This window comes from Lycium barbarum, chromosome 4 (assembly GCF_019175385.1).
Source record: "Lycium barbarum isolate Lr01 chromosome 4, ASM1917538v2, whole genome shotgun sequence".
Taxonomy (NCBI): Eukaryota; Viridiplantae; Streptophyta; class Magnoliopsida; order Solanales; family Solanaceae; genus Lycium; species Lycium barbarum.
The window spans coordinates 3,818,162-3,830,096 of NC_083340.1; the positions used below are offsets into that span (position 1 = coordinate 3,818,162).

The window sequence follows — 11,935 nt, forward strand, 5'->3', positions numbered from 1 at the left end:
TAATTCAACTACCAAACGTCAACAATGCATTCACAATATCATAACAATGGCCATTAAGCATATTCACATTATCCACATTCCTCAATTTACTTTCATTTCTCCATATTCAAGATCGTAACACATGATTTCGTCCATTCACATACAATGTCTATTTCATGATCTTAACGTCATTTATAACCCATTCATGTCACAACACCACAACAATCATGATTCAATCCAAACTATTTCTCAAAATGGCACTATTCATCATTCATGACCCATTTTACCATATTCTCCTACAATCCAAGTATTTCAACTCTCCAATATCTTAAACAACATATAAATATCATGAATCTTACCTTATATGTCGTAGGAACGAGCCTTAGTTGACAATACTACACTTTGAGCAAAACCTTAGTTTATCTCCATTTGGATTTCTTGACCTTGGATGATCTTTGATGGTTTTTCTTACTCTTGATTCACTTGTTTTATGTTGTTGATCACCAAATATCTTTGAACTCTTGTGAAATAAATGTAGAGAGATGTTTTAGAGAGAAGGGGTGTGATGTAGAAGTGAAATGAAATAAGCCTTGGTCCTCTTATTTAATGACTTGAAAATCTGAGTTGAAGTGCACAGTGGTTGTAAACATGGTTTACGGTCCGTATTCCAGTTTACGGACCGCCCTTCGTGGTCGTATTTAACCATAACAGAATCAGAAACTCAGGCTGCAACATGGTGATTTACGACCATGGTTTACGGGCCGTAAATCACTTTACGGTCCGTACTCCAGGTCGTATTTAACCATTTGATCAACTGGCAGAAAGTTAAAGTTTTGAATGCCAAAATACGACATGCCAGTTTACGGACCATATACCATTTTACGGTCCGTATTTCACTTTACGACCACTGTCCAGATTGCAAACCTACAACTTTTCACATTTCTAGACTTTTCATTCTAATCATCCACATCCATGTACATACATTGCCCATCTCATACCTTGCCTTATCTTGGCTAACTTTCTCGTCTTACGTCGGATGCCTTTGAAATCTCGCCTAAGGTCATCAAACGTCATTTCTTACTCATGGAACATCATACACTCGTACTCATCATTAGTTCATTCACTTGCGTACCAACGGAAGATTTTCCGAGGTGTAACAATAACCTCAAAATTCGTTCATGACTATCAATCCGAATATCATGAACTCAGTACGTAATCAGTATAGACTTGTGAATTGTATCTCATGAGTCTCAGTATGAATGCTTAGAATTATTATGAACAGTTATCAGTTTTATTTCCATAATCAAATAATCAGTAACATGTTATCAGTTATATCTCAGTCTTAGTGCTTGTTATTGAATACCTGTATTAGGGCATCAAGCCCACAGATATGAACCTAAGGTCACAGATTATATATATGTATACTTAGGCCTCAGGCCACAGACTTTGCATGCATCTTATTGTTGGACCTAAGTTCACAGACAATAAAGAGGTTATTCATTATTCAGAACAGGGAGTATCCATAACTTTACTTCTCTGTTTCGGTTCAGTTATCAGTATTTCAGTTCAGTTTCAGTTCAACTTATTATTTCATTCAGTTGCTTTACATACTAGTACAATTCCAGTGTACTGACGTCCTATTTTCTCGGGGCCTGCATCTCACGATGCAGATACCGATATACAGGGTGCAGACGCAGCTCGGTAGGAGGGTGCTAGTCAGTGGTGAGCCTCAGTATTCCGAGGCCTTACCTTTATCTTTATTTTCAGTCAGTTAGCTGACAGTATTTCAGTATTAAGGTATGCCGGGGGCCTTGTCCCGGTAGTCAGTATTCCCTTATTCAGTAGAGGCTTCATAGATTACAGTCAGTCAGATATTTCAGTATTTTGTTGGATTATTGAGTTAGCCCTTTAGGCTACCACTTATTCAATGTGGCAGACTTATTAGTATTTCTTTCGCACAGATATATTTCAGTCAGTTATACTCAGTTGATTAGCATGTGTTTGTTACATTTTGATACCAGTATACCATATGTTGATCTAGTCAACCAGTTGGTTCGCTCGGTCACATGTAGATAGGCACCGAGTGTCGTGTTACGCCCAGATCATGATTCGGGGCGTGACATATGAAATCTATCATATCAATTTCAGGCATATTCATCTAAAATAAACTATTTATGGCAGTGTTATTTTCAATGAGAGTTGCTTTTTATTTATATATCTTAGGAACAATCATCACTAGAACATGATAACATAAAGTATAAATATCATATACCAATAACAAAAATCATAATTTATAGAAAAAATACTTTTAACAGAATAAAAATCAAATTTAACGTTTGGGGCATACGCCTTTACACTCGAGGCTTACGTTTTTGCGTCTGGGACTTACGCCCCAAATTCTAAAGCATACGCCTTATGGATCTAAGCCTTTCATTTGCGCCTCGGAGCGTTTTTTGTACGCCCCGCCCCGGGGCTCATCCCGAGACTCCATATATATATATATACCAATGTGATTAATTCATTAATAATCAGAGAACAGATTGGTATATCGATCCATTACTCATTCAATTCATATGGAGTCGCCTACATGAGTCAATTTTATGATTTTACTATAATTGGGTTCATTTTGTGTCGATACTAATTAATTTTCCGTATAAAGCTAATTAGGAGTTCTTTAATTCGTTCACTTAGCACTAAACGAGTAACCAGTTTAATTCCAACTAGTCGACCATGTAGATTTTTAGCTTCCATAATGGTACTATTGAGAAAGTAGGTAAAGAAAGCTAGTTTAGTTAAGATTATTTTTCCCTAAAAGTGTTTATTTTTAAAAAAGTGAGGTGTTTGGCTAAGATTTTGAGAGAAAATAAGTGCATCTGTAGAGTAGCAGAAGCTGTTTTTCGGAAGATAAAAAAATTGCTTCTGCCAAAAGCACTTTTGAGAAAAATAAACCTAGACGTACCTTTTAAAAGCTTGGCCAAACCCTAATTGATGCTCAAAAATGTTTTTTAAATTAATTGGTCAAACACAAACTGCTTTTCGGCAAAAACATTTTGAAAAGTGTTTTTTTCTAGATAAACTGATTTTTGAAGCTTGACCAAACAGACTATTATGAGTGAGTGCTTAAACTTCCTATCCATAAAATTTTTGTTCTATTTTCCAAAAATGTATTGATGGAATTAGTCTCGTGAACATGAAAATGACTGACTCAATAGGGAAAAATTATCAAACCAATAGAGGAAAACCTACAAATACTCTATACTTTAACTCTTTACACTAATGCTACAATTTTCATTTTTTTTTTTTTTTTGGGCACAGAGGATTTACTTTCATTCACTAAATTCTCTTGGTCTCGTTTATTTAAATGTTTAGTAATAGGTATAGTTGATTGCATAAGGTTTTGAGCAAGTTACATATTTGGCCGGAAGGTATAATTACATTTGCTGGCTAAATATATAAAACAATATATACTATTATGTATCATAGAGGTATATTTTATGTATATTATACATCAATATACAAAAAATATACAAATGCCGACTATTATTTTAGTGAGCGGCTATTTGTCAATTTCCCTAAAGTTTTCTCCTGTAGAAGAAAGCCCAAGATGTTGAAGTAGATAGTGTTTAAAATCATATTTTGAATTAGAACTGCATTGTTAAAATCCTTTTATCCCTTTCTATCCCTCATGTCGAGATAAAATTTTAAAAAAGGATTTTTGTACTAATGTTTTTATATATTTATGATCTTTGGATAATCACATGAGTAAACTGAATGTGATTCGACCATTATTTAATGATAAGCTGCATGTCAACTGAAAAAACATAAAATCCAACCATATTTTAGATTGCGTACAATAGACCCTTGTGGTCCGGCCCTTCCCTGGATCCCGCCAATAGTGGGAGTGGTCCGGCCCTTCCCTGGATCCCGCCAATAGTGGGAGTTTAGTGCACTGGACTGCCCTTTTTTACTTTATATACAGTTTACTTACACCAAGAAAGGCTAAAAGGAAAGGAAAAAAAAGAAGCCACCCCTCATTAGAGCAAATAATTGCAATGCAGAAGTTTAAGGAAACAGGAAAAAAGAGAGGATTCAGGATTCACCAACTTATGCTCTTATTACTTTGTGATTGATATATGGAATGCCTCATATAATACGTTGTAAACTTTATAGCGATTGCGCATCAATAAAGATCTTCCGATCAGAAAAGGGAAAGAAAGACAGAAGCTGATAATTTGTAAAGTCAAGATCAGCGGGAAAATCCACCTGAGCGAGCTCAAAATGGGCAACCAAATCTAACACAAAAGTGATGTAGTCCCAGTAGGATAAAAAGAAGCAAAATGAACTGGTAACTCCATTTTAAATATTCTACTGACTTTCAAGAATCGACGAATAGTTGAGCATACCTTTTGAACATTGTCCGAAAGCCTCCTCGATCAAGATAGACGGGAGGTAAAAGGAATAAGGAAAGTCCTTGGTGCGGACAGTGGCGGATCCAACAACTGGTTCTTGAGTTCAGCAGAACCTAGTGCTTTAACGTTGAACCCTAAATATATGCGTGAAAGACAAGTACAGATAGAGTTGAATATACAATTATGAACCCTATCTATCAACTCAAAACCTACGACGTCTAAATTCTGAATCTGCCACTAGCTACTAGAGGTGCCTCTTTACTAAAATGGAGGGAAATAAAGTATTGAATTTTAACATTGTATTTGGACATAAACCATCATCCCAGGAATTTACACCTTGGATGTACCATAACAGGATTAATACGCAAGTCATTTGCACCATGCATTGCTGCCGAAAAATGTTCATGTGCTACGCTAGCTTACTTTGTCTCTTGAGTAATAATACCCATGTTTACCGAATCCTTGACATGTTCAACAAGTGTAGTGAAACTTTAGCTCGATCTTTGTACACCGAAACTTTGGATAACTTATTCATCTTGACGTAAGAATGAAGAAGTGGGGTTTCATCTTCAAACAAAAAGAAGAGGTTCAGATATAAAAGGCAAAAACAACAATTCAGACAGAACCACCTTCTCTGGATCATGCACAAGACTAGGTTGCAGCGACTATGAAATTACTTTTGTAGTCCTGCTTCCTTGACTTCATGATGTCCAGTTCAGACAGCATGAAATTGTTGAAGCAATCTAGCAAGCTTGACTAACCAAACTGTCCTATCAAAAAGTTCCTCACCCTAGCTTTGAAAAATTGTGCAGGTCTTGTTGTATTAACCAGAAAGATCCTGAAATGACATCAAGGTAAGAGTACAATAGCTGATACAAAACACCACGCAAAGTCATAGATAAGGCACAAGACTTCTTTTATCTTGGACAAGTATAGACTTCAGTGTCAAAGAGAATTAATGGATGACAATGCGTTTATTTCCGTGTAGCCAAAGAAAAGAAGAGTACCGCAGAGGCCGACGATGTTTTAATAGCTTTGATAATGCAGCTATATGCTAAGCCATCCCACGAAATCTAAGAATCAGCTGCTTTCCAAGATAAATGAAGCAAATGATAAATAGCATCTAATATCTTATCTGGAACTCTACAGACATTTGAAGATTAGTACAAAGATACTAACTGTTTTTCATTCACAGGTTCAAAAATCTTTTAGAGCCAAGATTGAACTAGACAAGAATTTGGTCAACTAGCAAGACATGTCAAATTTGTGTGGTTTTTGCTGATGTCATTTAGTGAGTCTTGGAAACAGATATGGCAAACCTTGTAGATGCATAGATAATACTCAACAGCAATAATTATAAAGAACAGAAACATATTTGGAGCAAATATTATAGCGTCAAAGTCTTACCTTGGCTCTTTTTCAAGTGATAGGATTCTGACTTCCGACAAGTTTTGCCACTTTGAACTGTCTCGAGGGGCCGAATATCTTCTGCATATATCTAAGCCAGCCAAGTTCTCCCACTAAGCCATCAGCCACATGAGGTTCTTGAAGCAACAGAATTATAGTATTCTGAGAAATATGTATTTCTTCCTTCTGCAGGTAACAACCTAAGAAAGCAATGTGTAGTATGGAGTCTTGACATTTGCTTTCCATTAGCCATTTCTAGAAGGCCACCTTTTTTTCTTTTTATTTCTACCCTTCTGAAGAGGATATAATCAACCAACCACGCCCCAATATCAAATTGGCTGGATTAGCTGCTTGAGAGCTTTTTCTAAGTCCTTTTGAAGGCAATCTTCCATTCGTTTTTTCCCCTTTGAAGAGGATAATGATAATAAAATCTTCTAACAATGGAATACTTAACCATTAATATAAGAAAGATCTAACAAACAGCAAGTGGAAGAAAAAGACACCACATGAACCATCAATAATAAATAGGAAGGAGGATAAGAATAGCAACATCATAGACAAAGATGGAAATGAAATTTGCATATCAAAAAGACATCGAAAGAATTTGAATAAGAAGTATGGCTACTCATTAATATCAAAAATTCTATCCTTTGAACTATTAAAACCAGCTTATTCTGATAACTTTCTATAAATCTAGCTAAACTATACTACCAACAATTAACTTCTATTTGATGTATGATTTTGAACATTAGCAAGGAGTCTTGTAAGTTTACTGAGAGTTTCATGAGCAGATACGGTGTCTGGATGGTCCTCGCCACTGATGGAAGTTCTTATGAAAATTGCCTTCCTGATTAAATCATCACCGATATCAAACTGTCCACCCCTTAGCATTAGCTTTGCCCTAATTTCAAGCACCGTAGCTCTTGATAAAGCAAGTTCCTGCCAAAGGCAAGGGTTTAATTGGGCACTTGTCTGTATAGGTCTCCAACAAAGTGATTTATCCAACCACTTGTCAACAGGCGTGACAAATGCTTGATCAGCCGCTTCTAATGCATCTGTACAACGCCGTAGAAGTTCTAGAGCAGCAGTACACCGTGAAAATGTAATAAATGTTCGAATTGCAAGTGGTAGAATCACTTCTTTCACAAGAAACAACAATTCGGAAACTTTAAGCTCAACTATCATGGGGTCACTCCCAAATCCGAAGAGCAAAAAGCATGCTGCCCATATGTGCTCGGAATGGTGGGCTATTATACCACGACTAACAACAGCTTGTACTGTGGCTTGTGCAACTCCGTGGACCCCTCGTTTTCGAGCGTACATTTTGATAAGCTGGTGGAACTGAACGTAGCCTTCCTTTCTACAAGTCCTTGCAATGTTGAATCTCAACAAAAGAGAAGATGCTTCTGCCTCTGATTTCTTAGCATATGATGATGTGAAACCACAAGTTAAAGAACATAAAATTTTCTTCAACATCGTCCGGCGTCGGTATTTCTCTGGTATCTTGTGAGCAGCTAGAGCTAATAGAGAAACTGGAATAGGTGATGGAGCAAACCAACCGGTTGCGAGAACCATTCTTGTTGCTAGACTTCTTGGTCCATCAGCATGGTCAAATATTGAGAAACAAACTTCAAAAAGTTGCAAAAGGAAATTGTTTCGCCTCAATGGATGGTTTTCCCGACGAATAGAGATTATTTCCTTCAAAGGCATACGGTTGATGGTATCCAAGAGCCTACTAGGATTTATAGGAAGTTCAGAAAGAATTGCTCCAACAATGGCAAGGCCAAGCGTCAGTCTTTTAAGTTTTTCCTCAATAACTCGCAAAGCATCAATTTCAGCAATCGGGTAATCCTTCACAGCACCCTGCATCAAAGACATCGCCTCAATCTCTGACAGATAATTGAGTTTCATAGGATCCATGTTCATCACCCGAGAGAGGCGCGTGGATATGAGAACATGCGTTTCGCCTCCAAAACGGGGAAGCAAATCCATTATAAGTTTGTGGTCCCACCAGTCCTTTTCACTCTCCAAGTTATCAATTACCAACAAAAATGGAATGTCTCGCATGAGTTCTTTCCTAACCCTAGCTACGGCAGCCTCTTCTTGCTCCTCAAAGCTCTTTATCCTGCTTTTATCAGGTGAGTTTTCTACCCCGACATCAACTTCTAAAAACGACCACAAGTTCAAGTAGTTTTGTCGAACGTATCTGCTTTCGCCTCCAATCCAAAGGACCATTTTGTAACGCTGATGGAATTGATACGCATACTCAAGCAGTAGCTCAGTCTTGCCGATTCCCGGCTCCCCAGACACACAAGCGATCCCCTTTCCGTAGACAACTTTCAAGGATTTACCTCGCTTTCCATGCTTCGCCTTCCTCGGCTTTGGTGTATGCTGTTTGGTGGTATGAGAAACTTCAGCATTTAGCATTTCAATTTCTTTCTCAGATTCCTTCCATGTCACTGGCTCTTTCCCTTTCCTTTTGTTTTCACTAGGCCGCTCGAACCGTCTTTCGTTGATTGAGTTACTCCGACTCCAACTAATTGTCAAATTCTTTCGCTTGGGTTTAGCCTTTAGTTCAATATAGTCTTTCTCTGCGTCCCCACTAACATCACCAAACAGACGAAACTCGAGCTCGGATAGCTCTTTCTTTCTACCAACAAAATTCTCATTTCGAGGGAACGGGAACTCCTCCTTTTCCGCCTTCTCCCTCCACCTGGACAGTCTGTCCACAACACTTCGCCTCCCTAACCTTAAAGCTAATAGAGTTACAGCCCTTAATATGCATTCCCTCCACTTTCCATCATGAGCCTCTAGCTTCCACTCATCGACACGCAAAAGACCGTTAACGGCATCTCTCCACTCCTTCTCCAACCCGCCATAAAGTAGCCAAAGTTCACCACCGTGTTTTTCCCAGTGCTCTCCTCTTCTCTCAATTATATCTCGAACAAGACAATCCTCTGGACGCAAATCGAAGTACACTGGCACCAAATTCTTTTTGCTAGAGAAGAAACGCAGCTCCTCTATGGTATACGGATTCCTGAATGATTTCTTGGTTAAGATCACAACTCCGAATGTACAAGCATCCATTACTCTCTCAACCATCCCATGCTTTCTAGAATTTCGACACCTTGCTCTGTCAGTAACAAAGCAACTTAGCCCTTGGATTTCTAACTCAGCACGGAGCCAATTCATGAATCTGAGCAGTAAAGGTTTACGTCCATGAAAACCAATGTACACATCACAGCTCCTCACTCTATTTGATAGAGAGGAAGTTGATGTTGGAGTAACACAAGTTTCCTGTGTCCTTCCACTTTTTTTCTGCTTACCTCTAGGTCGCAAATATTCATATTCAGGGCCAACATTATAACTCACTATAGTACTCTTTGACGTTGAAGAAGACACAAAATCCAACTTCTGAAGATCGTTCGAGGCACTAGTTAATGCAACAGGATAAGCATCTGACAATCTAGCATTTGCAAATGATTCTGGATCTGGAATGACCAAACTAGCATCTAAGGCACCAGCAGTAACATCACTATCACGAAATTGATTATCTGAGCATGTCGATATCAGGGACTTGGGTGATCTAGGAGAGAAGAACGGCGACTGGTTCGCAGAAAAGAACGCTGAAGATGAAGATGAAAGGTTTCTTGACGTCGTGCTTGGTAACGAGCCAAATCTGGAGCTTTCGTCCCGGAGATCCATACTTAAAGCTGCTCACTCCCATACACAAGAAAAATTCATGCATTCCAGGAAAACAGATAACGTCTGAAATTGTAAAAGAAATCAAAATGTCAGTAAAGGACAATTTCCATTCATAAACTGCTAACTGTATGTAGCCACAAGCATAAAACTTTTAACTGGTTTTCCAAGTGAAATAGTAGCTTTACTTTTTCAAATGAAAAATCTCTATATGTAACAAAAGAAATGCAGGATACCTCCATTCATAAACTGCTAACTGTATGTAGCCACAAGCACAAAACTTTTAACTAGGTTTTCCAAGTGAGATAGTAGCTTTACTTTTTCAAATGAAAAATCTCTATATGTAACAAAAGAAATGCAGGATACTATACTGAAAAAAGGGAGTTAGTTAAAAAAGATGCCATATCTAGATTGACATAAAAGCATTAATGACTTATACTAATGTGTCATTTGACTCCATAATCCACATTTAACAATCAAGGAAAAAATAATTAATGCTGCATTAGAACAGAAAACCTAGAAGGGAAACAAAGAGCCTTTCTAATCTGCAAGCATTAGATCTGTAGATGAATTTAAAAACCACAAATTGATTTTCTTGAAAAGCTCAATTTAAACAATCAATGATGCAAGCTTATAGTTCTACAAGAACACAGATCCAATATACTTACTTGAAGATAAACCATCAATGATGGTGTCCAAAGATTCAATCTTTTTTCACTTCAATCACCCCCAAAATGTTCAAAGTTCCAATCTTTTCCACTTCAATCAACAAAAAAGAGCATTCTTTTGAACCAATCTTAATCCAAATAAAATAAAACCTAAGTGGCATCCACAATCAATATCTTCTTGAACCTGTCAAAACAAAATAAATAAACTATGAATATTCAAACACAAGTACTAACCAAAAAAATATTTAAAAAATGTACATATATACACACACACATATACACACTTTGACATGGATCAAGAACTCACATAGAGGAAAATGAGTTCACTAAAGCAAGGAAGTAAGAGAGAGAAAGAGACCCCAAATTTGAAAAACAAAGAGAGACAAAAGAGTAAAGATTTGATTGATTGATTGATAGGAAAATGAAAGGAATGAGAAAATGAGTTTACCTTTTTCAAGAACAACTAAAAAGAGTTCAGTATTGTTGAGATGACAATGAAGCTGTTTTTTTCCTTATATATTTTTTCTTTCTTGTTTTTACTCAAAAAATTTGTACATACAAAACTTTGAAAACTCCCTCTTTTCACACTACCCCCCTCTTACCAAACACTTCATATAGTACATGGGTATGTGTAATAACTACATAAAACTACAAAAAATAAAAATAAAATCTTTCTTTCTGTGTCTTATGTTATAAAAAAATAATCAGAGGGTACTGAGAATATGGGCTGACAAGAAAAAGGAGCACCGTTAGAGAGAGTGAAGGGTTCTTCTTCTACTGCTCTCTGATAGTAAATAGTTTTCTTGATTGTTGGGGTGGGGTGGGTGGGTAGGTGGGGTTGGGTGTTAAAGGGGGGTGGGGTTTGATAAACAGTGGGACCCAACAAGAAAGGACGGATCTGACGAGGAATGGTGGTGTTGTCATAAAGTTTTCTTTCCAAAGTCTACACTTTGGATTTACAAACTATAGTATTGTGCTCTAGTACAATGTATCACTTCAACACTTTAGAGCCCGTTTGGATTGGCTTATAAGTTATTTATAAGCTGTTTTTAATTTTTTTTAAGCGTTTGACTGGTCAGTTTAAAGTCATTTTGTGCATAAAATAAGCTTAAAAAAATAATTGAGCCCGTCTGGTTTAGCTTATCTAAAGCAGCTTATAAGCTGTTTTCAGCTTATAAGCCACTTATTTTAAGCCCATCCAAATAAGCTCTTACTGTTCAGAATTTTTACTGAACAAATTTTGTAATATAAAAAATCAAATACATAAAATAGGTAAAGTGACTTATAATTAGAACTGATATATACGGGGATTCGTATGAATTTCTTGCGCCTCATAGCTCCGCATCTGCTCAGTAGAATGATGAGATAGATGAAATTGTTTCACTGTTAATCAAATGTATCAAATTTGAGTGCATTATATTCTTTAGTGAAAATATACGGCAAAATTCTCAATTAGTCCAACTAGTAAACTTCAGATACCAAATAATTAAGCGGAAAGACATACGATTACCAATTTTTCTTTCACATTAATAACGAACGTTAATGATTTTTCCTCTCATTTGTTTACGTCTCGTGTTTCCCTTTCGTTTTACTCTTTTATTTGGGGTCTTATATAAATTTTGATTTTTGTGTGACACTTTACGGTTATTCCTTGAAATTAAATCAAAATAGGCTAATTACTTTCATTAAATATCATGTTATTAAGATGCACGACAATTATTATAAGGTTTAAACAAATCTAAAAGGATTGTTGTGTTTGATTTCTCTGAT

The 11,935-nt window shown here is 36.8% G+C and overlaps 1 protein-coding gene across 2 annotated transcripts; it reads right to left on the reverse strand.

Annotated features, from left to right (window-relative positions):
• Positions 1 to 6,304: 6,304 nt before the first annotated feature.
• Positions 6,305 to 10,925, reverse strand: LOC132634885 (uncharacterized). Of its 2 annotated transcripts, none has more exons than XM_060351019.1 (3): positions 10,614 to 10,925; positions 10,166 to 10,349; positions 6,305 to 9,563 (listed from the first exon to the last, which is right to left on the reverse strand). In XM_060351019.1, exon 3 carries the CDS (start codon positions 9,498 to 9,500, stop codon positions 6,513 to 6,515), a length of 2,988 nt encoding a protein of 995 aa, XP_060207002.1. In that variant the 5' UTR covers positions 9,501 to 9,563; positions 10,166 to 10,349; positions 10,614 to 10,925; the 3' UTR covers positions 6,305 to 6,512. The 2 variants fall into 2 exon arrangements, with proteins under 2 accessions (XP_060207002.1, XP_060207003.1); XM_060351020.1 differs by lacking the exon at positions 10,614 to 10,925 and adding an exon at positions 10,473 to 10,592.
• Between the last annotated feature and the right edge of the window lie 1,010 nt (positions 10,926 to 11,935).